Raw genomic sequence first — 25292 nt, 5'->3', positions numbered from 1 at the left:
CACAGACACATACACACAGAGACACAGACACACACACACACACAGACACATACACACAGAGACACAGACACACACACACACACAGACACAGACACAGATACACACAGACACTCAGACACACAAAGACATAGACACTCAGACAGACAGAGACACACACACACAGAGACACTGTGTAATGCTCTCACAGAAGAAAAAGGCATAAAGTCCCGGGAGGCCTGGGAGGCAATCTGTTTTTCCTTTGCAGTGCTGGGATGGGACCCAAAGCTGTGCATGCCAGGCATGCACTCCACCAGGAGCCCTGGCCCCGAGGGCTGAAACTGGAGAATACAAACAAATGGCCACACAAAAGGTCTGAAAGAAGGATAACTTGAGGCAGAGCCGGCTGCTTTACCTAGACTTCTGCAGAGGCAGACAAAAGAGAGACACTAAGGGTGAGGAAGGAAGGTCACAGCGACCATCTTCCACCTGAAGAAAATCCTGAGTTTCTAGCCCTGCCGAGTGCAGCTCAGCCTTAGGGCAGAGTCACGGAGCAGAGCAGTGGGGAGGCCCACGTGTCATACTCACTCGGAATCCTGCAGGGGACAGAACTGACGGTTTGGTTTTCTTCCCAGCTCCTGCTGCCTGGCGAGGGCCTAGTCTGTCTCTTCCAGAGTTATACCCAATTCTGATCTGACTTTCAGAGTCTGGGTCCCTTAAGAGGTTTGCCGGACACAGGGCCTTCATCAGAGCAGATCTTCCTGTTCACACAGGCACGCAAACGCCTTTCCACCTGGGTGGGTAGCCTGTACTTCAAGTGGACGGATGCTCGGGACACAGAACGAGGCTGTTCCATGGTCTCAACCCAGCTCCAGTGAGAGTCACCTGGGGAGCTTTTGAAGAATTCTAGTGCAGAGCCCCAGCCCAAAGCAATTAACTTGGATCATTACACAAGAGCTGGCACTATTGGTTTGTTTTTAAAGTTCCTCAGAGAACTATTATTAATTGTTTCGCAGGATAATAGAGGCCTGTGGTTATGTTTACTTTTTTTTTTTTTTTTAAATAAGTCTCTACTGCTGGACATGACAGCGCACACCTTTAATCCCAGCACTTGGGAGGCAGAGCCAGGCAGATCTCTGTGAGTTCAAGGCCAGCCTGGTCTACAGAGTGAGTTCCAGAACAGCCAGAGCTACACAGAGAAACCCTGTCTCAACAAACAAACAAACAAACAAACAAACAAACAAACAAACAAACAAAAAGAAGTTTTTACTGGAATGGGAAATTTGCTTTAACTACTTCATGCAGAAGGGTAGTTGTGAGTGTAGGAACCTGGCTGGGTGGACACACATACCACTGCATCCATTTTACCTTTGTATGTTAAAATTTCCCCATTAGGATTTTATTTCACAGAACCAGTAGAAATAAACAGTTGCTCTCTGCCCCAGAAAACTCATGTATGTATGTTTTTAAAAAATTAGTTAAACGTTTTGCCAGTGAGTCTAAGTGCTGAGAACGACTAGGCAGCATGGCTGAAGGAAGGGTAACTTGACTGGAAACAAAAGGTTAACATTAGGAGCAAGCAGCAATCCAGGAGTCAGGCTGGGTTGGGGCGAGGTGAGGCACACAGGGTGGCGGCCCTGCCGGCAACCAACAGCCCAGCCCTCCGGGCGGTCGTCATCCTCCCTATTTCCACATGCACACCTGCCTGAGTGGAGACTCTTCATTCACAAGTTAACTGCCGCCATGTGTGCATGTGACACACACTGCACATGTCCACGTACATGTGATTAAGAGCATGCCCAAGCCCGTGAACACCTCACTATCTGTGGGAGTCATCTGACGGCATTCCCTGAGAGTGGGTGGGAGAGGGGAGGGCAGCAAGCTCTTCACCCACCAGGTGATGCATGCACACCACTGCTTAGAGGGCCCGAGTGAACTCTTAACTCAGGGGTCACCACTGGGGACGGGGGTGGGAGGGTAATAAATGTGTCAAACTCAAGATCCCCACTCACCTGTTCTTCTCCATCTCATTGTGGGTTGATCTGAAAGAGGAGCAAAAAAATGAGATTATTTTTGTCTTTCAAAAGAAATCAATTATTCTTGGCTTTTTCCCCCTCTTCAATTATTCTTGTGTTAAAGAATGACTTCAAGCTGGGCATGGTGGCCCATGCCTTTAATCCCAGCACTCAAGAGGCAGAGGCAGGTGGATTTCTGTGAGTTCAAGGCTAGACTGGTCTGCATAGTGAGTTCCAGGAGAGCCAGACTTACATGATGAGACCCTGTCTCAAAAAAAAAAAAATGCCTTCAACACCAATGTAACTGAATGTGTGTGTGTGTGTGTGTGTGTGTGTGTGTGTGTGTGTGTGTGTGTGTGTAAGCCACAGGGTAATGTTAGCATCTTTTTAGTACTGTTCTCCATCTTACATACTGAGACAAGGCCTCTCAGTGAACCTGGAGCTCTGCTTAGGTAGACTGATGGTCGGAGAGCCCGAGGGCTGTTTCTATACCCACTGTGCTGGGGGCAGAGATGTCTGCTCCCAAGTCCGAGTTCTACACAGATGTCAGGCACCTCATGATTGTACAGCAGCACATCACCTATACAGCCATCTCCCTAACCCCATTGTAACTCTTCTACAAAGCTGGTAGAGAGGAGGTAGATGGGGTGACTCCTTGGGGTCTTCTAAGGGAGTCTACCTGGGGGATCGGATAATTAAAAGTCCCCTCTTCTGATCTCTGTGGGCACCAGCTACATATATGATGTATGTGACATACATGCAAACAAAACACTCTAAATAAATACAGCTCAAGGAACTCCAATGACTTATTAAGAGGCACGCAGTCTTTTATAAGGAGGAAGAGGGTCACTTACAAAACACAGTTGTACAGTGTGCTGTGCCCTGGAGCTGCATAACACTACAAAGCCTTCTTTATGTTATCTGTAAAGTCATGGGGGTGGTGTCATACCCCCGCCCTACCTCCTAAGGGCAGTATATACTAAAGCGTGATGCTGTTTGGGTACAAAATCCAATTTCAACTGGTAAAATAACTCCTCCTCAATTCAGCTCCCTGAATTAAATGCCTCATGCACAACCTTAGGAAAGCTGCTGCTGCCCCACAGCAGTGAGGTAAAGCAGCAGTTTGCAAATTCAACATGAAGAAGACATGTCTGGTAAAGCAGGAGTTGGAATGAAAAAAGGCAACCTGGGCTGGAGAGATGGCGCAGAGGGTAAGTGCAATGACTGCTCTTCCAGAGGTCCTGAGTTCAATTCCCAGCACCCACGTGGTGGCTCACAACCATCTGTAATGAGATCTGGCACCCTCTTCTGTATACATAATAAATAAACAAATCTTTAGAAAAAAGGCAACCTTTGCCCTCCATGATGTGGAGATGAAATAATTTTACTATCAGGTCCTTGGTTAACCCCTCTGTTAAATGGGAATACAAAATTGCCGATAATCTACTAAACGAGCGCGGATCCATGAGGAAGCAACCATAAAAGGGACTGGCAAGGCTGGGATGAAAGGCATGCTGGGTGAGAAGCCCATGATTTGTGTTTATAGCTGACCTTGCCTTGGACTCAATGGACAGGGCTCTACAGTCATCAGAGTCAACACGATTCCTTCCACATCTGCATGCAGCTTCACGATTCCTTCCATATCTGCATGCAGCTTCTCTATGACCAGGCATAAATGTGAAGAAGCCCATCTTTGGAAAAGCCCGAATCTGGACTTATGTGGAATTCTGTGGAATCTAACTGGCTCTGGTTGTGAATTCTGTAAGCCCAGGAGGTAAAGCCTCATGGCAGCCATGGCGAATGCTCAGCCATGTATGGTATCATTGGCAGGTTCACTCACAGATCAGGGATAGTGTGTGTGTCTGTGTGGGTGTAGAAAGTTGTCTTCCAACAGGAGATTTCTAGCCCAGAACTAAATGTTCTCTTCTAGAGATTGGCGAGAAGGCTCAGCAGATAGAGGTGCTTGCCTCAACACCTGATGACCCAAGTTTGATACCCAGGACCCACTCGGTGGAGGGAGAGAACCAACTTCTGAAAGTTGTCCTCTGATCTCCACAGGCCGACTGTGGTGCATGTGCACCTACACACATGCACACAAATAAATACAGATGTGATAAAAACAAACTTCTCAAAAAAACAAACAAACAAAAAACCCAAACTTCTCTGCTCTAAGCCCCAGAAGATTAACTTTTATTCAGGAGGGGAAACAAATGAGAAAATAATGATGCATTTAAAGTTCTGTTTCTAGGACCTCCAAACCAGTTTTCAGCTGGTTCCCTGGGTTCTCCACCAGTTTAGTTTAAGTCTTTCAGGGACTGGCAGGGACCCTCCATTAACAAGAATCTGGCCCGAACTGCAAACACGTGGCTTCAAACACGTGGTGTTTTACCTTTAACTGGGAATTCTAAGTTCAAAGTCTGATAGGGTTTTTTTTTTTTTTTTTGTTTTTTTTGTTTTTTTTTTTTAATAGAGTTGGTTAAGACTTCCCTGTTTAACTACAGAGAAGTAGCGCCCCCACCTTGTCCCTGAAGACTGGGAGGAGAAAGAGCATCTGGGGTACTCTTCTGGATTCTTTAAAGAGCTACAGACAGACTGACAATTTCTATTTACATAAAAAAAAAAAACTGGATCCCCAGGACAAACTTTATCTACAAATCCTGCAGGAAGCGTAACTCTTTGTAATTTTTGACCCAAGTTTTAGAAATGACAGGTTTTACTTGATTACTTAAGAGTGTTGAACACATGGTGCCTTTTAAAGAGGGGCGGCCATCTAAGGTGTAACTGAAGTGTGCTTGGCTTGCTGACTGAGTTAGTCATTAATAAGAAGCAGCCAGCCCACTGAAGGGTGAGCACCAAGATTCTAATTAAGGCATGGGAGAATGCATAGATTCTTTCTATGTCAAACCATTTTTATGCAATCACCGAGGACTCTGGAATGGCCATAAGGTCAATCCTACCCTGTAACAGCATACCCTAATAAAAAGATAACACAGCCTAATGCAGCACGTCAGAAAGCTGCCTCATATTAGGTCGCCTTAACAGCCACTCCTTATAAAATAGTTCAGTGACCAAGTCCCGGACTTCCTCTTTCACATCAGTGGCAGAGCCTGCTTTACTCACGTTAACGAAATACACTTCTAAAAACTATTACAGGCAGAGGCATGTTATGGAGTTCTAGCTACTTAAGAAGCTGAGGTAGGAAGAACGTCAGACCCAGGAGTTTGGGCTAGCCTGGGCAACAGGACTGACTGTCTTTACCTTTGGGGACTGAACCCTGGGCCTCATACATGCTAGACAAGCACTCTACCACTGAGGTCTTATCTTCTGACAAGAGATGTTTTTCTTTAGAAACAACAGCAAATAAAAACAAGAAAAACAAAGTTCTCAATTTCAATTCTAAATAATAACTCAGTGATTTTAAAAACCAGTAGGAAAGAAAGAGCCTGTCTTTCTAATCCAGTAGTTCTCTGGATGATTCTAAAGCAACTGACATTCACTATACTTTTATTATTATTATTATTATTATTATTATTATTATTATTATTAATTTTTTGACAAAAGCAGTTTTAAAACAAACTGCATTTTCAGTTCCCAAGAAGTTTGAAAAAAATGGCCGAATCTTATTTTTTATTGTCCAAGGCAAAGTATTTCCTCAGACTCCACAAGTAAAGAGCATACATAATATTTCAACCTGAACATGTTATTGTCAAAGAGTTCTGTGAACTAGCAGTATCTCCTCGGCCTTTTCATTTCAAATTCATGGTCACATGGCCCTGGGCAGAAGGCTGACTCTGACTGGTGCCCAGCTACTCTCTGATGGCGCTCTCACTCCTCAGGTGAAGGATATGCCAACACTCACGGAAGAGACCATGCCTACAAAAAACTCCGTGCTTAGACTTTAGTCCTGGACTCTGAGGGCTCCTTCCCACGCTGACCGCATCACACCCATTCACTGTTAGTGAAGTACACGGACAGTTACGGCAGCCCGGTCTCTAGGAAGAGGAAGCAGGCCTCTTAACAGAGGGTTTTCCGATTTTCCAAACTCAGGAACTGTACACTGTCCAGGAGTGCTGCAGGCTAATGACAGGAGAAGGACCCTAGTGATTAGCTTGGCATTTAAGCTCTCCCTATGCTTTTTTAATCATCCTTCTGGGACCAAGTCACTTCACAAAGCCTTTCTAGTCCCCACTGCTCAACCCACCATCAACCTTCTAAAAAGCAGGAAAAAAAGAGGGTTAAGGCATTAAAGAGTAAGACTAGTAAGGTGGACGGTCCCTCCCACCTCAGGAGTGGTAAGAATATGGCAGAAGAATATACTAGCACAGAAACAAAACAAACAGCACACTACCAAAGGCCACAGTGGAGCCATTTCTGATGCCACTGTTGACTCATGTCAGTGTGAACACCTTCCTTAAAAGGCTGTAGTGCCCATGTGCAGCACTCCTGACTATCACCATTAGCCTATGCTAGATGAGAGGACGAGAAAAACCCACCAGGTAATTACCGGGTCAGGTCCACCCTTCCTGTGCCTCAGTCAGGAGTGTGGTGCAGTGTGAGGCCCAGTCTGTGAGTGCAACACTAGGGCTGTGGACGGGTGAACCAAGGACAAGGTGGGTGAACTGTAGGTGTGAGTAGGCACTTCCTGGGTTAGTGGTCTGTATTAAGCCACAGAGGTTACCCTACGTGGCAATCTATGTGCTCGTGGGAAGTTATTCATGAGGGGGAGGGATTAGGATTCTAAATTGCTGATGAAAATGTCAATGACTTTAGGCATAGCCTAAACTGAATGGGCCTAGTAACATGGACTCCTAGTAACTAGTTAGGGTTTTGTTTTTGATTTTGAGACAGGGTCTCACTAAGTAGCCCAGTAGTCTCATATGTAGCTCGTCTGCCATTCCCAATGTAGACCAGACTGGCCTCCAACTCACAGAGATCCACATGCCTCCTGAGTGCTGGGACCAAAGATTTACACCACCATGCCCAGCGCCAACCAGTATTTTAAGGGCAAGGAGAGGGACATAGGGACAGTGACAGAGGTGACATGTTGTTTTGGATCAGGGGCTGTGAGCTCCCAGTCATTAACTAAGCACTGTGGTGAAACCTACACCTTTTGAGGACTGAGGCAATCGGGAGGCTAACAAGAAAAGGCTGGAACTCGCTGACATCCTAATGCTGCACGCACCTACCTTCTCCCAGAAGTGTGCTCTAACCTCAATCACTCTGCTCAGGCATCAGAAACAGAGGCCACAACTGGGTTATCAGACAAACTACTGCATTTAATTTACACGTTAAATATACATTTCTACCACCTGTGTCTGGCCGGATACCTCCTTTATAAAATCTTCACTATGACCAGCAAAATCAACCGATAACATGCTGCAGTTTGAATGAAAGGAAACGTGGGAACTCTGTTGCTTGTAAAGAAGGCAAAAGTAGTGACCCAGCTGCTAGCCCCATGGAGTTTTGCTTTGTTCAGAGGGTGAAGATTAGAATTATTATTATTTTTTTTTAAAAAAAGGTCATAATGAAATGTAAGACAATCTTACTTTCTCCTCAGTTTCTTCAACTTAAGAAGAAGGACTGTTTAGCACCATGTGTGCATTACCGGACCCTCAATGTATCTGTAGGGCTGGAATCCCAGCAGTCAACTAACAATCAGTCGTCGTGTTAGCTACAGAGAAGGGGAACATTGAACAGTTACCTGCTACTGGTGCTGTTCTTCTTGGTCTTGTTCCTCCGTTTGAAGGCATCTCTGTCCTTGCTACTGTACGGCAACATGGAGGCATACCCATGTTCAGCTTCTAGAAAACCGAGGGGTCCCGTTAATGAATGGGCCCAGAGCATCTGACACCCTGTCCCCGCGTCCGTTTGTCTGTCGGAGTCCGGGCACCGGGCGGGCGCAGGCAGGCGGAATTCTGAGAACAATGCCTGCTCTTTCCTGGCGTGGACGCCCTCGGTTCGGAGCAGGTGTGGAAGGTTCCAGCTGCTCGCCGCCCCCCGCGCTCGGCTTTTGGGGCGCGGGCCCGGGGGTTGGCGCTCGCGGCCAGCCCGCGCCCCAACCACCCCAGCGGCCGCCCGCCCGGCCCGCAGCCCGCCGTGCACCTCTCTCCCTCCGCTCCAGGTAGTCGGCCGCCTCCAGCAGCAGCTGGATGTTCATCCCGACGGCTGTCGCCATCCTGCACCCGGCGGGCCACCTCTCCGTGCCCGCGGGCCGCTGGCCGGGAACGCCGAAAAGCCGCCGCGCTGGCCAGCCAGGAGGGGCAGCGCTGGGACGGCACGGAGCCCGGATCCCAGCAGCGGCCGCTGAGTGTTTATCCCGACTCGCCGCCGCCCGCCCCCGGTCCCGTCCCTTGACAGGCCCGCGGCGGCGGTGCCCCTCATTGGGTCGCCCGCAGCACAGCCCGCCTCCAGACCGCCGCAATTGGGTAAGTGCCCGCGGCCCCGCCCCAGAAGCCCGCTCCTCCCGCTGGTTGGCCGGGCTTGACAAGGCCCGGACTCCGCCCCCTGCACCCCATTGGCCGTAGGACTCGCAACTCCGCCTCGTGCTCCTGCTGCCTCCCATTGGCTGCATGCCGACAGCCGGGCCCCCTTGGGCTCTGCGGGCATTGGGCAAGCACAGTACAGGGAATGCCGCTGTACCCACGCCTCATTGGCCGAGCCCTCGGAAACCTCCCGGCTACGATGACGTCACCGCTCTGCCTAAGCGGCGGCCCACTTTCGGGCAGCCGATTGGCTACGAGGCAGGAGGGCACGGGCGAAGACCCGCCCACTGGCCGCAGACCTGTTGCCCACTGTCTCTGGGGAGAACTTCAGGCCTAGCTGGGTACCTCGGACAGATGGTGGTGGCACGTAGCTCCCACCCCGGGAGGGAGGGGTGGGGGTAGAACGGCCGGCTCCCTTAGACCACACTTGCAACGAATGGCCCGGTGCCTACAGAGTAAGGCTGAACCTTCCATCCCAGAGGAAAACACTCCTGAACAGGCCTCTCGTCAGCCTACAAATGGTGTGTGCTCCACCGGCACCCACTGGAAAGCTCACTCTGTAAACATAGGTCCTTGAGCAATCACTATTTTTGAAAGGATAGATCATTTGAGACCCAAAGTGCAATGTCTATATCTCCAATTTAAAAGGCAGGAATAAAGCTATAGGTTAAGAACTCTGAAAATTGAAACGAGCAGAGGATTTTTAAACTTCTTAGTGATATCAGTATGCAGTGTTAGCTTTCTTTGTACACACGTCAGGTGATCTACCTACACTGTTTCCATCCCTCAGGACAACCCCAAGGGGTTGTCATCCTTACCTACATTTTGCACATGAAGAAAGAGGCTCAGAGACAAGTAATTTTCCTGTTCTTCCTTAGCTTGGGGAAAGACCTGAACCCTTGCTGTCTCACCCACAACTGGCCTGGCAATTCTGATTTGCAGTTGTACAAAAAAACAAAACAAAAACAAACCAAAAAAACCCATGGCAGGTACACAGAATTGCAGACAGTCATAGAACACAATTCAAACTGTGGGTAACACACAATGGACTGGGGTGCAGCTCAGTGGCAATGTTGCCTGGTATGTGCAAGGATCCAATCCAGTTTTTCACAAAGGCACAGAACTTGTAAGTAAGAATGGGGAAAGGAACCATTTGGAACATTTTTAAATTGCATGCTGTTTGTTAAAATTTAAAAATTGAAGTAATGTGAGCAACTATTAAAGCAACCAATTTAATATTCCTAAAAATGCCCTCTTTTGGCCATTTTAACATCTTGGGTTTTGCACTTTTATATTTCCTCCCAAGTTTCACTTTTTTTCAGTCTTTCTCTCTCTTTTTCCTTTGAGAGAGGATTTCTCTGTGTAACATCCCTGGCTGTCCTAGAACTAGTTCTATGGACCAGGCTGGCCTCGAACTCGCAGAGATCCACCTGCCTCTGCCTCCTAAGTGCTGGGAATAAAGGCGTGTGCCATCACTGCCCGGCTCAGTCTTTCTCTTTTGCTCTCAACAATTTATTTCAACCTAGTCCTATTTCAGGATAATAATTCTTCTCCCATAATTGTTCCAACTGAAAAGTCACACATTTCTTTTTAAAAGGGTGGTCAGAGTTTGAAACCCAAGATAGAGCAAATAAAGCAAGTAATTTAAGCACCAACAAGTTTAAATTCAACTCCAAAACAAAACAAAACAAAACAAACAAACAAACAAAAAAACCCAACCCAATTACATAAACATCGGAGACCAAGACTAAGGAATACAGCAATTTCCTTTCCTGGTGATGGAAGAAATGGATTAGTGACACCAACTAGGACTTGACATCAGGGAGAAGAGTCTCTGGTGCCATCTACTGGCAGTGAAGCAGTAAGTGGAAAACAAAGGGCACTCCAGCTTTCAGTACTTCCCTACAACCCCGAACCCAGGTAGGCAGAGCTTTGTGCCCAAACAGGAGAATTCTAAATGCATGAGCCCCAGCTTTATGGCAAGAATCTTAATAAAAAAGCTGCATGTGATAGCATAGGAAGGTGCTTTGCAGCATGCAAGATAAAACTAAGGGCTGAGTAGTTAAAATGGAGAAACAAAAATCCACGGCATGGTTATGAGACAACCTTCGTGTAGTCTCTTAGTCCCCACTGTCTAAGGGCTTTTCTTCCCATGGTCCCAGCCGGGTGAAAGGTTGCTGCCAATGCTGAGCTCATCTCATATGTCACATCTGACCAAGAAGGGCTGCTTTGACTAGCACCTCAGTTCTTGACGCCCACAGCCCTCAACTGTCTGAAAGGCCTAAGGCTGTGGGAATTAAAACCTTCTTAACAACCAAGTTTACAAAACCACTATGAGATGAATTTTGTCTTCTAAGCTTCTGAGGAGTTGACTTCATTTTTGAAGTGGCAAATATTCACACAGGACATTACTGCTTTAGTATCAACCCTTCTTTGCAGCCACTTTGAACACTTCAGAGTCATGGCTTCTCTCATCATATTAGAATCTTCCAAACTTCCAAAACAGAAACACACACACACACACACACACACACACACATGTATACACACCCATATATAACACATACTGCACAGCACACAGGAGGGCAGTGAGGTCTCTAAAGGTGGATGGCATTTACACAGGCACAGAAAGCTCTACAAGGCTCCATGTTAATTCAATTATAAAATTATCTCTATGTGTTATTTGTTTAAAAAAAGAAAGATGGAAAAAGCAAGCAGGCTGCAGTGTAGCCCATCTGCAACCCCAGCACTCAGCACTAGGGCAGGCAACAGTGACTTCTATGCAAAAGGGCATTAGGACTGGCGAGCAAGCAAGGTCAGCGGTTAAGAGCACCTGCTGCTCTGCACAGGATCTGGGTTTGGTTCTCAGCACCAACATCACATGGCTCACAACCACCTGTACCTCTGTTCCAGTCGATCTGATGTCCTTTTCTGGTCTCCGCATGCACGTGATGCACATACAGATAAGCAGGCACATATACATAAATACAATTTAAAAATGAGTAACTTTAAAAAAGGGAATCAGTCCTATTTAAGTTAATGTCTTAAACACTTTCGAAAAACAAATTTTATATGGTTTAAACAAAAATCAGAAGTGGCTCAGTGAGAAAGCTGATAGCACTATATTCCAATTCAAAAGGTCCCAGGCACTCCATGGGACTGGGGCTATGTCAGCAAATAAGGCAAGGCACATTTCTCAAAACGGAAGGGCCAGTTGGTAAAAGCACAGAGGACAGACAGAAGCTTGTGCTAATTGCTGTGAAGTTAAGTAGATGTGGGCTTGGAGAGCAGGTATAGCACCCTCCTACACTACGGGGGAATGGAAAAGCTTAAACAAGTCATTATATAACCCAGTAATTTTACTTCTATATAGACAGACCAGAGAATTGAGAATAAAAATGTGTTCATTGTAGCTGGGTGCAGTGTTACACACCTTTAATTCCAGCACTGGGGAGACAGAGGCAGGCAGATCTCTTTGAGTTCCCGTTCTAGAACTGCCAGGGCTACATAGAGAAAAGACTTTGTCTCAAAAAATAAATAAATAAAACATAAATGTGTTTTTTACAAAAGTATACTAGTGTCCATGGAACATTATTCACAAAAGCAAAAGCAACCTAAATGCCCATCTGCTGTTGTTGAATTATAAGCAAAAACATGGTACAACCTCAGAATGGAGTATTAATCAGCTGAAAAAAGGAAAGGGACACCAATATATGCCACGACGTGGATGATGCCATAGTGAAAGCAGCCAGACAAAACTGTATGTGATTCCATTTACAAAACACCCACAACAGGCACACATCTAGAGACACAGCACGTGCTGGCGAGTTGTGGGAGCATTAAGAGTTGTCCGAGTTCAAGGTTTCTTCGAGGGATGATGAAAGACTAGATGTGAAGATGGATGTCTGCCTAAATGAATACACTAAAACTACTGTCAACTTTAACAGAGTATGTTTTATGGTCTAGGAATCTTATCCCAATAGAGAAGAAATATGAACATATCCAGGAGAGGGACCATTCCAGAGGAAGAAAAAGAAAGTGGGAGGACTAGGCAGGCACATACCTGGCTTCAAAGCACATTAGCACAGCAGATGTGTCCAAGTGCAGTGAGCTATGGTGTGAGTACATGAGCACAGACACACAGGAGCCTGAGACTGCAGCAAAACGGACTTTCTTCTAACAGTATCACTGAGACCAGGAGTGTGCGGTCTTTGCTGTGGGTGGAGAGTAGAGACGCAGCAAGAGCAGAAAGAGGGGACCCATCTGGAGCTTCTGCAGTAGTCCAGGTAAGGGTGTGAGCCTGGACTGGTGGTGGTGGTAAGCAGTGGCCAAACAAATTCTGAAGGGACTTTCCAGTCAATCAGATCCAGGGCATGAGGATGGGCCCAGAATTTGACTGAATGAAGGGCCATTTAGTACACAGCTATGAGCTAAAATGGGGGCGTCTCAGGGAAGAGGGCAGCAGGAAAGTGAGGGCTCAGTTCAGCCTCACATCTGAGGTGCCTGATCTGCAGGCTCAAGCAAGGCTGCAGCGTAGTGGAGGTCCAGCCTGGCATACATACCCAAGGCTATGCGGTACACAGTTAAAGCCACACGGAGTGCAGGGAGAGGGTCAAAGGCCAAAGCCCTGGGCATGCCAAGACACAGATATTGGAAACAGAAGATCTTACACAAAGTGTGGCCCTGGATGACAGCAGTCTATTAGAGGAAAAGGTCCTAACCATACTCCCCATCTCTTCCCAGATTTAAAAATCTAACCAAATGGAAATGGAGATCATTATGCTAAGTGAAATAAGCTAGACTAACACAAATATTGTTTTCTCTCATACATGAAATCTAGATTTAAATTTAAGTACATGTTTACATACATGTGACTGGGGTCATGAATGTATACAGGGAACCATGATAAATGGGGAGGAAGAGCTCTTGAGAAGGTAGGGGGAAGAAGAGAAGGTACTGGAATATGCATCACATGAAAGTAGAAGGAGGAAAGGAGCCAGCAAGAGGAGGCAGGCACGAGGAGAGTGATGTATACCATGATGTATACCATGAAAATGCCCAACAAGACTCATTACTCTATATGCTAACCAAAAAACTAATAAGGACATTAAAGATACGGCCAAAGAAATACAAAATCATGAGACACAGGTGTAATTACAGAACTATTTAAAATTGCAAAAAATTGGAAATAATCTGAATGCTAACATCAAAGGGGGCTGAAATAACCACAGTCCATCTGCAATAAAATAGAGGGGCTTTACATGCACTGCCCAATGAAGGCTCTGCTACAGCAGAGACACAGCCGACTTCCATCTGAAGCAGACACATACAGAAGTATGTCTATGCCGTTGTGGGCTGTCTCTAATGGACATGAAACCTGCTATAGATACCCTTCTCAAGGCATCAGAAAAGGCTGGTCAATTATGATACAACTAAAAAGCCACAGGATGCCATTGTCTCTAAACAATACAAGCGTAAAATATTCATAGTAAATGAGCCAAGGGTTAGAGGAGGGCTATATGTACTTTTTACATATTATTCCATGGGTGGGGATAAGAAATACTCTTCCGTAGGAGCCTGAAAAGACACACAATAGAATGTTTCTGGAGTAGATTGTGGGGAATTTTGGCTTTTCTTCTGCTGTCTGGTTCTCCTAAGTGTTTTTAAAGCAAACATATATCACTTTTGTTTCTGAGGGAACATAGTAAATGATATTTTGGGGAGAAATGAAGAATACACAAAAATCCAAAGCTATACTTTTTCCTTCTTCTGGCTTTTAAACTACCAAGAATCAAAATGGCTTAGTCTAAGCTGGCATGGTGACATATCTATAATCCCAGCCACAAGGGATGGAGGCAGGACTGTCCCAATTTCAAGGCTAGCCTGGATTACAGAACAAGACCTTACCTCAAAACAAAACAGATCTATGTGTGGAAAAAGAAAATGTCTAGGAGACTCTTAATAATAAAGATATTTGTCAAATAAATATAAAATGGGTAGAAATACAGTTTTATTGGAGAAACTCATATCTAAGTTACTTTCAGTTTTTTAAGAACTCCTAACAAACATTCAAAAAGAAAGCACACACAGGTTCAAAGGAACAAGACAAACGGGCTGTAGCCACCACAGGGTCACCACCTTAAAAAGTGTCACCTCCCTCTGAGGAAAGGAAGTACACTGGGGGTCATAAATAAGGTGTTCTTACTTTATAGGAAGGAAGAACCGAGATCCTGTTTGGAGGTGGATTAAATACAAAATATAAAATACTCTCTGACCCAGATGAAGGGGAATCCTCCAACACCTCAAGTCTCATGCAATAAAATCCAGAGGTCTGTTGAATCCGCCTTTTCGATTCATGTACTGCCTATGATAAAAAGAGAAAAGTATTTTTAAAAAATTTGGACTCTTATTTTAAAAATATAGTAAAACCATACTTCAAAATTCAAACTAACAACACCTTTCAAAATGCTTCACCTGGGTGTGATGGTATGTGCCTGTAATCATCACTACTGCAAGGGTGGAGATACAAGGATTGCAAGTTCAAGCCCAGCTTGGGATACACAGAGACCCTGTTCTCAAAAGCAGGGCTGAGGGACAGTATAAGGTAAGAGGTAAGAGCGTTTGACTTCCAAGCATGAAAAATGAAAAAAGCTAGGCATGGCTGTGTGTGCCTATAACCCCAGCAGTGGGAGGGCAGAGAGCTCCCTGCGCAGTCCAGCCAGCTATGAGCTTCTGGTTCAGAGACCCCGCCTCAAGGCAGCAACAGGCAGAGCTATTTGTTCACATGAATACCGGAAGGAAATTGTAATACATCAGAATCCAAACAACAAAGACAGTACAGTTCACAGGCACCAGTCTTGGTGGCACAGGTTTGTAATCCCAACATTTGGGCGGTGGAGGCCCAAGGATTGGATCATAGTTATCTTTAGGTGTATGTCTCAAAAACGAGGACACACACACACACACACACACACACACACACACACACACACGGAGTGAGCAAGCTAGCACACGTGTGCAAACAGTATGGAAAACTTCAACATTTCCAAAACATACACAACTGTCCTGTAACAAAATTCCCTTCCAAATGTGAAACTAATTTGAGGTCCAGCACAGGGGCCATGCATACCTGTATTTCCTCTTCTGAGACACGTTTATGGCATAGGCATTTACAGAGCCATCTACCTTCTTCCCCTGGAAAGAAACAGAAGGCCATACTAAATACCTGGGTCACAGAGGGGGATCCTGTGGGTATATTTTGAGTAACAAGAGCCCAATGAAGGGCAGATAGCCCAAGAGGACACCCCATGAATGCTCAAGTGTTACAACTCTGTTCACACCTAAGTATCAATACAGTATTAAAAAACCAAACACTTGGGGCTGGCGATGTACTTAGTGGTAGGCGCCTGACTAGCACGCACAATCCTCAGCCCCACAAAGCAAAAACAGTAAGCATTCACAGTGCTCATGTGATATACAAGGCATGCTGAAAACCAGAGGCAGATTTTAACTTCCTTCAAAGATCTTTTGAGGGGCTGGAAAGATGGTGCAGCGGTTAAGAACACTGGCTGCCTTCCAAAGGACCGGGGTTCAATTCTCAGCACCCACATGGCAGTTCACAACTGTTTGTAACTCTAGTTCCAGGGTAACTATGCACATAGAAATTAAAACTGAAAAAAAAAAAAAAAAAAAAAAGACTCCTTTGAAAAGTTCTCAGACACATACTTGGTTCATAATAGTCTCAAATCAAGCTAGGACAGTTTCTACATATTTAATTCCCATCTCTTGCACAGAAGATTGACTCTTTGACATTTAAATCAGGAACTGGAAGTTGGAGCTGGTACGAGCTGAGCTGGTGCTGTTGGCTTTTCCAAATGTGCATCTCTCCTCTCACTGTGGTCCAGACCTTCTGCAGCCACTTCACTCCCCATTCCCACTTGTCCCCATGCTGTTCCTCAGGTCTACATAGCCGTCCCTGCCCTTACCCAGCCTGCAGCTATCTGGGTGCTGTCCATGGGTCAAGCCTAATTGAACGGATCCAGCTGCTGACAGCACCATTGTCTTTAATTCCTGGACAGTAACAATGTCAACTGTGCCTTCCTTGAAGCACCACGTGTTACCTTTCAAAATTGTGCTCTTTCTCCTGAAACAGCACAATGCTGCTTTTTGTCTGTCTGTCCGTTAGTTTTGAGACGGGCTCTAGCAGCCAAGGTTAGCCTCAGTATGTAACTGAGGATGACCTGAACTTCTTGACTCTTCTACCCAAGTGATAGGATTATAGGCATGGTTACCTATCTGGCTTGAGACGGCAGCTTCTTGATGGAGGTTGTACTCTCAGGGCCTAGGCTACCTACTTTCAGAAATTTAGAAAAATGACAGCTCAGTGAAAGTCACTAACCACTGCCATAAAACACTGGCACACTCTCAACCCTCTTCCATTAGGAATGTGGCTTATCGGTGTGGAACATCACCGGACACTGCGTTAGGGAAAACCAAGGATTCTAGTACTGAAGGTTTGTAGAGGTGAGCCCACACATTTGAAATGGAGCTAAGATAAATAGTTTTGATTAATTTTCTTTCTTCCTTTGTGTGTGTGTGTGCATGTTCATGCAGATGTACATGAACATATCCGTGCATTCATGTAAAGGCCAGAGGTCTATGTTGGGTGTCTTCCTGAAGTGCTCTCCACCTTTAAAAATTTTTTTTTGTTGTTTTTTGTTTTGTTTTTGAGACAAGGCTTCTCTGTGTAACAGTGTTGGCTGTCCTAGAACTCGCTATGTAGACCAGGCTGGCCTCTAACTCACAGAGATCCACCTGTATCTAACTCCATAGTGCTGAGATTAAAGGAGTGTGCCACCATGCCCAGCCCTTAATTTTTTTTTTAAAGATTTATTTATTTGTTATATATACAGTGTTCTGCCTGCATGTGTCCCTGCAGGCCAGTAGAGGGCACCAGATCTCATTGCAGATGTGGTTGCTGGGAATTGAATTTAGAACCTCTGGAAGAGTAGCTAGTACTCTTTTTTTTTTTTTTTTGGTTTTTCGAGACAGGGTTTCTCTGTGTAGCTTTGCGCCTCTCCTGGAACTCACAGAGATTCACCTGGCTCTGCCTCCCGAGTGCTGGGATTAAAGGCGTGCGCCACCACCGCCCGGCTTTTTTTTTGTTTTTTTGAGACAGGGTTTCTCTGTGTAGCTTTGCGCCTTTTCCTGGATCTTGCTCTGTAGACCAGGCTGGCCTCGAACTCACAAAGATCCACCTGCCTCTGCCTCCCGAGTGCTGGGATTAAAGGCATGCGCCACCACCGCCCGGCTGAGTAGCTAGTACTCTTAACTGCTAAGCCATCTCTCCAGCACCCCCCCCCCCCCCACACCCACACCCACATCCACTTTTTTTGGTTTTTTGAGACAGGGTTTCTCTGTGTAGTTTTGGTGCCTGTCCTGGATCTCGCTCTGTAGACCAGGCTGGCCTTGAACTCACAAAGATCCAACTGGCTCTGCCTCTTGAGTGCTGGGATTAAAGGCCTGTGCCACAGCAGCCCCAGCCCTTCAATTTTTGACACTTATCTTCAGCGTGCATGTTGCTCACAAGCACACACACTACCGAGCTGTCTCACCAGCGCTCTGCCTTACTTGAGACAGGCTCTCACGGGAACTCACGAATTCAGATAGAGACGCTAGCCAACAAGCTCCGGGCATCTACCTTCCCATTTGTGTTTGGGGGACTACAGATGCACACTACTGAACCTGGCTTTTCTGTAGGTGCTGAGGATCCAAACTCAGGTCCTCACACTTGCACAGTAGCACTTTATCAACCGAGCCACCTCCTAAGCCCCAATTTGGACTTAATCTCCTATTCCTCTTTTTATTTAAATTTCCAGGGGGAGCAGTGGTACTGAACAAACTACCGAGCTCCTAAAAACAGACAGTAGACAAGACCCAGAAAGACTAGCCTTGGAAAGGAACATTATGCTAACCTTTTCAGAGTTCAATCTCTAGAGGCTTACTCAATTATTTGGACGCTTTTGGAGAGCTGCATATTACTAACTCTATTCTCATGCATTACATGTTGGGAGAGAAAATTATCCATTAGTAAAAATAAGGAAACTATGAATGTTTAATAGAAAGGAAAATGAATGAGCTGAGAGCCACATGAAGCCAACTGCACATAAACTAAATTAGCACCAATGTGGGGTAGTTAGAAATAACCACGTTTGGCTGTGTTGTGGCTCAGTAGTGCATAAATGACCTATTATGTACTGAGCCAAACCAGACCAAAGCAGAGTCCTGACCCCAGCTGCTCTCATATTATGTATGCTACACTGCATTTCGGAGCATCTAAGAATGCTTACTTTATGTCTCCTTTATAAGCAAACCTCTTCTGACTATAGTAAGGCAGTGTCTTGAGACCTTTAAAACCCTCAGGAATTACAAATATCAACCAGGCAATAACAAGACTAGAAACCAAGCTCCTTCACTACTATTCTAAGAACATAAAACCATAACTACTGCCAGGCAGTGGTGGCGCACGCCTTTAATCCCAGCACTGGGGAGGCAGAGGCAGGCAGATCTCTGTGAGTTCGAGGCCAGCCTGGGCTAAAGAGTGAGTTCCAAAGCAGGCTCCAAAGCTACAGAGAGAAACCCTGTCTCAAAAAACCAAAACCAAACCAAACCAAACCAAAAAACCATAATTACTTTGCTCTATAAGTACTGTTACTTAGTAGATTCATATTAATAGTGATTAATAATACATATTATAAAATACTCCAAATTAAAGAAAGAGGACTTAAGCTGGGTGTGGTGCTGCACACCTGGAATTCTAGTGATTGGGAGGTTGGAGCAAGAGGGTCATGACTGTCTCAATCAACAATGCCAACCAATACAATAAGAGGATTTGGTATATTCAAAGACAAAAAGCTGAGATGTTAATAGTGTTAAATTCCAAAATGGGGTTCACATAACCACTGCAAGAACAAAAGTGTAGAGAGGAAAATGTTTCAAGATCCAGTTACACGAGAGCAGTCCAAAAAGGACTCTAGCAGTACAGGAAACAATTCCAAGACACTGGCAGATGGGACAGCTATTAGAAAGCTCTGTGGTGGAGGAACCCATCAGCAGGCTGAAGAGACAGCCAACAGAGCAGAGAAACATGAATCCTTGCCAGCTACACATGAACAGAGTATTCCCATCGACAGTATACACAGGACTGCAACAATTAAACACCAAACAAGAAAGAAAAAAAAAACCTTGTCAATCAATAAATGAGCTAATGAACTGAAGACAATTCCCAAAAGAAAAAAAACACAATGACCAATAAACATTTATCTTTAATGATCAGGGAAATGTAAAATTACTTCATCTTATCCTGGTCAGAGTAACTATTATCAAAAACCAAATGACAGAGGCTGGAGAGGTGGTTTAGCCGTTAAGAGCACTTACTGCTCTTCCAGAGCACCCACGTTTGGTTCCCAGCACGTACATAGCAAATTCCAACAGCCTGTGCTCCAGTTCCAGGGGATCTGGCATGCACTTTTAGCATCTTCAGGCACCAGGCACGCATGTAGTGCAAGTACACACCACAGCAAGACACTCATAAACATTCAAAGAAAAAAAAATTGATTTAAAAAATAAAATAATCAACAACCCATACTGCCAAGAATATGGCCAAAAGGAACCCTTCCTCACTACTAGTGGGATTATATAAAACAGATGAATGGATAAAGACATATAAACTGGGCATGGTGGTGCCTGTCTATAAATCTCATCACTTGGAATGTAGAGGCAAGAGAATCAGACGTTCAAGTTCTTCTTCAACTACATAACAGGTTTGAAGCCAGCCTGGGCTAAGTGATACCTTTTCTTAAGAAAAAAAAAGGGGGGGCGGGGTTGGGGATTTAGAACACTTGCCTAGCAAGCGCAAGGCCCTGGGTTCAATCCTCAGCTCCAAAAAAGATTATGGACTAAAATCCTTGCTTCTTCTTCTTCTTCTTCTTCTTCTTCTTCTTCTTCTTTTTTTTTTAAAGATTGATTTATTTATTATGTACATAGTGTTCTGCCTACATGAATGCTTGCAGGCCAGAAGAGGGCACCAGATCTCATTACGGATGGTTGTGAGCCACCATGTGGTTGCTGGGAATTGAACTCAGGACCTCGGAAGAACAGCCAGTGCTCTTAACTGCTGAGCCATTTCTCCAACCCCAAATCCTTGCTTCTTAATCCTAGCACTCATATGACTAAGGCAGGAGGATTTCAATAAGGCCAGCCTGTGCTACATAGTGAAACCCTTCTGAAAAAGAGCAAAACTCTTCCTTGCTCTAAAACATCTACAGATTCGAATCCCTTAACATGGTGAAGGGAAAAAAGTCTGCCCTAGAGCCCCAGGCAGTCCTTAGCATTGACTGGTCACTACACCGCACTGCACACAGGGGAAGTCTCCACCATGCACCCTGTATCCTCATACTTACTGAACAGCACTCTGCTTTAAATTTGCTCCTTGTCTGCCTCACCACTACCTGCCTTTGAAAATCGACGTCCTTTGGACTGGAGAGTCCCAGAATATAAAGTAGCTTAGCACTTTCTCTGTGTATGTTTAAAGCCCCTCAAAATCCGTCTACAAGAAGCTAAGTCGTGCCTGTGGAAGAAGTTATTAGTGACAGCAAAGAATATGGAAAACCAGGACAGGTGTAAGGGACAAACAACCCGGAACATGTAACTGGTTCCATCTTTTACTTACTTTTGTGGAGTCAAAAGAGGCAAATCCCATTAATTTCATCATTTCTATTTCTTCCTCTGTCTTACCCTCCAGATCTTCCTCTGCAAAAATAAATGAGTTTTTGAAGTCCTATCATTATATGTGTGGATGCACAGAGATGTTCATCTGCACAAATGAAAAAGTAGCAACAGATGTGCAGACATGTCACCTCAGCAGCAGTGACTAAATAAAAGGTGAACCTATCAAGAAAAATTCCTATTAACTTTGACATGCCAGAATATCCATCATGTGCTCTCCACAGAGCCTTTAACATCAGATACAACACCATCAAGTTTGGAAGATATTCCCCAGATAGAATTTTTTCATGTTTTTAAAAATACCTTTCCTAAATCAGAACCAACACATACTGGAAATTCACTAATGTATAATTAAAATTAAACCTCAAAATGAACCCTATAAAAGGTTAATATTTACATGCTCAAAATTACACTTTGTTTGTTTTTTTGAGACAGGGTTTCTCTGTGTAGCCTTGCCTGTCCTGGATCTCATTTTGTAGACCAGGCTGGCCTCAAACTCAGAGATCCACCTGCCTCTGCCCTCTGAGTGCTGGGATTAGAGGTGTGCCAAATTTACACTCTGAATAGGACTGAAATTATCTCAACAAGTCTGCTCATCTAGTAATATTACCAGTGATCTGACGTTCTTTACTCTTTCCTTCTTTAGGTTCCTTCTTCTCTTCATCTCTTCGTTCCTTCAGTCGAGAAGGGGAAGGAGATGTGGATCTATGTCGCCTTGGAGACCTAATATTTATCATTTAAAAGCTGTTAGAAACACATACTAGGCAATTCTGTTGATCTGCACAGTTACTCATGAGCCCCTGACAAGTGGAGGCTGGACAAAGCCAGACCAGAGACCAGAGTCCATTTGGCTCTGACGGCTGAAAGAAACACTTTATTCACCAGTTACCAGTACAACTAAGGTTTAAAAAGTTTTGGGAGACAGAAAAATCTACCCTCAAAATTCTAAGAGGAGGCCAGAGATGGATCAGTGGTTAAGAGCAAGTACTGGCTTTGCAGGGGACCCAGGTTCGGTTCCAGTCACCTGCAGTTCCTGGGATCCAGCACCCTCTGGCTTCCATGGGCACCTACAGGCATGCAATTGGCACACGTAAAACGCATGCAGGTGTGTGTATATGCTCCCTTGCTCTCTCTCACAACACACACACACACACACACACACACACACACACACAAATTGGAAGTATCTTTAAGAAAGTTTGTAATAGGACTCGTGAGATGGTTTTGGAGATGAAGGTGCTTGCCGACCTGAGTTCATTCCAAGGACCCATGTAGTGGAAGCCAGAAAGTGACTTCCCAATTGTCCTGATGTCCACATGCCCACTCCACACCCCCTTCAAATGTAATAACAAAATTTAAGTTTCAGCCGGGCGGTGGTGGCGCACGCCTTTAATCCCAGCACTCGGGAGGCAGAGCCAGGCGGATCTCTGTGAGTTCAAGGCCAGCCTGGGCTACCAAGTGAGTTCCAGGAAAGGCGCAAAGCTACACAGAGAAACCCTGTCTCAAAAAACCAAAAATAAATAAATAAATAAATAAATAAATAAATAAATAAATAAATAAAAAATTAAGTTTCTAACAATTACACAAGTCCTCCTAAACAACTGCTGATGTTTTGGAAGAGTCCATTTCTACCACCCTGCTAAGGTCACCTGTTCTTGATTACACACTTAAATTTCTTACTCTACCAAGCACCATGCTAAGTGGTTTCCTCATTGTTCTTCCAAGACAACTGTCTTGGGCTGGAGAGAAGGCTCAGTGGTTAAGAACCCTAGCTGCTCTTCCAGAGGAGACTGGCTTCTAGCACCCACCCCACAGCTCACAACTGTCTGGAACTTGTTTCAGGGAATCAGATGTATCGTACACAGACATACAATGAAGGCAAAATACCCATACATAGGGAATAAAAGTAAGATAACATCTTTTAAAGACTACTTTCTTATGCAGTATAATTAAACCATTTGCCAGGAGTACTGCTAGCTTCAGGATAATGTGTGATTAAACTCTGCCTTTTTATTTTCTGCAGCTTTGTAGTCAAGCTTCTGGTTTTTTCTCTACACTCACCTGGAGCGTCTTCGGTGTGGGGATCTTGAGCGGCTCCTTCTGCGATCCCTCTCCCGAGACCTGGACCTTTCTCGGCGCCTTCTTTCTCGATCCCGTGATGTGGACCGGGACCGCCTACGCTCTAATACATACACAAAAATAGCAGAGACAAAAGTTATCTCAAACACCTAGAGCTGTCCTACTGAAGTATAATGCAAGCCGCTTCTAGCAGTCACAATGAAAGATTAAAAAAAAAAAAAAAAAAAAAAAAAAAAAAAGAGCCGGGCGGCATTCGGAGGCAGAGCCAGGTGTATCTCTGTGAGTTCGAGGCCAGCCTCGTCTACAGAGTGAGATCCAGGACAGACACCAAAACTACAAAGACAAACCCAGTCTCGAAAAACCAAAAAAAAAAAAAAAAAAAAAGTCAGCTGGGCATGGTGGCCCAGTGTTCTGGAGGAAGAGGCAGGTGGCAGATCTCTGTGAGTTCGTGTGAGTTTCAGAATAGCCACAGCTATATAACAGAGAACCCCTGTCATGAAAAGTAAACAGACAAACAAAAAGTAATTCCTGGGCATAGTAACACACACCTGTAACACCAGGACTGGGGAAGTGGAGGCAGAAAGATCATCGTTCAAGACTACCCTCTGCTACGTAAGGCCCTGTGTGGAAAAAGAAAGGTAGGGGTGTTGCTCAGAACACTTGCCTTGCATGTGAGAGGCACTGGGTTCTGTTCTCTTCACCACACACACACACAATAAAAACAGCCCAAAAATCATATTAACATTTTTGACTCAATATATCCAAACTATTAACACTTCAACACATAATTTCACTTAAAGTTAGGCAATGTGGTATATTTAAAATCACCCCGTATTTCTACTGTTTATACAATAGCTTAGTATTCAATTGTATTACCTGATAAATTATATTTTTAACACAAAGTTTTGTGCTTTTTGAAAATATGGCTGTGTATGAGGGTATAGTCCCCCCCCCCCAACTTGTTCAATCTACCATTTCTTGTACTAATTAGTAAATTGGTCAAAGTAAAGGATAATGCTACAAAATAAGTATTTTCCCCCCAAAGGAAACCCACTGACTATTGTAAATTTACAGCACTGTAATGGCTCAATTTGCTTGAGGTCCTGGTTGTCTAGTAAGAAAATCAAGAGTATTCACCAGCTGAAGACGAGCCTTGTTCTAAACATCTAGAGACTCTAATTCTAATCCCTTAACATGGCTAAGGGCACAAAAACTCTCTGAGTTTTCCACAGTCCCACCTTACCCCTGCCTCAGTACTGTACCCTCGGGGGCATGGGTACAGAAGACATTAGGCCACCCGGTATCAAATTCTAAACACTTCCGACTAATGACCTGGGCAAGGCACTAACATTTAGTAAGCATTTGTGAGCCAGGGCAATCACATGATGAATGTGTGAGGTTAATTCCCACATCGTGGGTAAAGTTACCCACGATGATTACGGGCACAGAACTAAAAGAACGGTGGGTTGACATATGCACGGTCACCCAGAAGCTAAGCGAAGGAACTGAACTCTAACTGAGGGCCGGGCTGAGCAGCGCAGGCCCCGGCCTCGCCCCGTCCCGCACCCTCTCCGTCCCTCCGGGCTGAGGACGCAGGGAGCGCCTGTCAGCGTCCCGAGCCGCACGACCTTCTGAACTCACCCCTCCGCGGGGAGCGGCTACGGCTACGACCCATCGGAGCTCCACTCCTCTGGCCGCCCCGGAAACGATCCCACAACTTCCGGAGCAGCCGGAAGTTGCTTCTGCTCACCGACTGGAAACCTTCAAGGACGCGCTGCGAGGGTTCCGGGCGCTCCAACAAGCGGATGGCGCCAAATCCTGCCCCGGATGCAACTCCAGGGCCTGGAGTTCCACGAGGAACTGACAGTCGCTTCCGTTTCTTCAAGTTCGTTTGTTGTTGTTCGCTATTTCCCCATTTGTCCTCCTGGAGAACTCACCTAGCTGTGTACCCCTC

General features: G+C 45.2%; 2 protein-coding genes and 1 long non-coding RNA gene across 5 annotated transcripts in view; 1 reads left to right on the top strand and 2 right to left on the bottom strand.

Moving 5' to 3' along the window:
* The window catches only part of Mxd1 (MAX dimerization protein 1), a 20952-nt gene extending 12568 nt beyond the window's left edge, over positions 1–8384 (bottom strand). Inside the window, exons 1-3 of the mRNA XM_059258132.1 lie at positions 8094–8384; positions 7693–7792; positions 1989–2018 (exon numbers count right to left, since the gene is read on the bottom strand). Of these exons, the coding sequence (XP_059114115.1) occupies positions 1989–2018; positions 7693–7792; positions 8094–8166 (203 nt within the window). The 5' untranslated portion in view covers positions 8167–8384. The remainder of the gene's footprint in view (positions 1–1988; positions 2019–7692; positions 7793–8093) is intronic.
* On the top strand, positions 8051–14921 carry LOC131907146 (uncharacterized). Its single transcript, XR_009378299.1, has 3 exons — positions 8051–8416; positions 12657–12759; positions 14686–14921. It is a non-coding gene; the product is annotated as an uncharacterized LOC131907146 (long non-coding RNA).
* On the bottom strand, positions 14462–25292 carry Snrnp27 (small nuclear ribonucleoprotein U4/U6.U5 subunit 27). Of its 3 annotated transcripts, none has more exons than XR_009378297.1 (7): positions 24980–25292; positions 23887–23958; positions 23321–23441; positions 21870–21982; positions 21204–21283; positions 15603–15667; positions 14462–14837 (listed from the first exon to the last, which is right to left on the bottom strand). XR_009378297.1 is itself a non-coding variant. In XM_059258133.1 (6 exons), exons 1-6 carry the CDS (start codon positions 25011–25013, stop codon positions 14783–14785), a joined length of 468 nt encoding a protein of 155 aa, XP_059114116.1. In that variant the 5' UTR covers positions 25014–25284; the 3' UTR covers positions 14462–14782. The 3 variants fall into 3 exon arrangements, 1 of the variants encoding a protein (XP_059114116.1); XR_009378298.1 differs by lacking the exon at positions 24980–25292 and adding an exon at positions 24850–24866; XM_059258133.1 differs by lacking the exon at positions 23887–23958 and having other exon boundaries at positions 24980–25284.

The sequence above is a fragment of the Peromyscus eremicus genome, chromosome 3 (genome assembly GCF_949786415.1).
Source record: "Peromyscus eremicus chromosome 3, PerEre_H2_v1, whole genome shotgun sequence".
Lineage (NCBI taxonomy): Eukaryota > Metazoa > Chordata > Mammalia > Rodentia > Cricetidae > Peromyscus > Peromyscus eremicus.
This window is presented reverse-complemented; position numbering and strand designations above follow the sequence as displayed.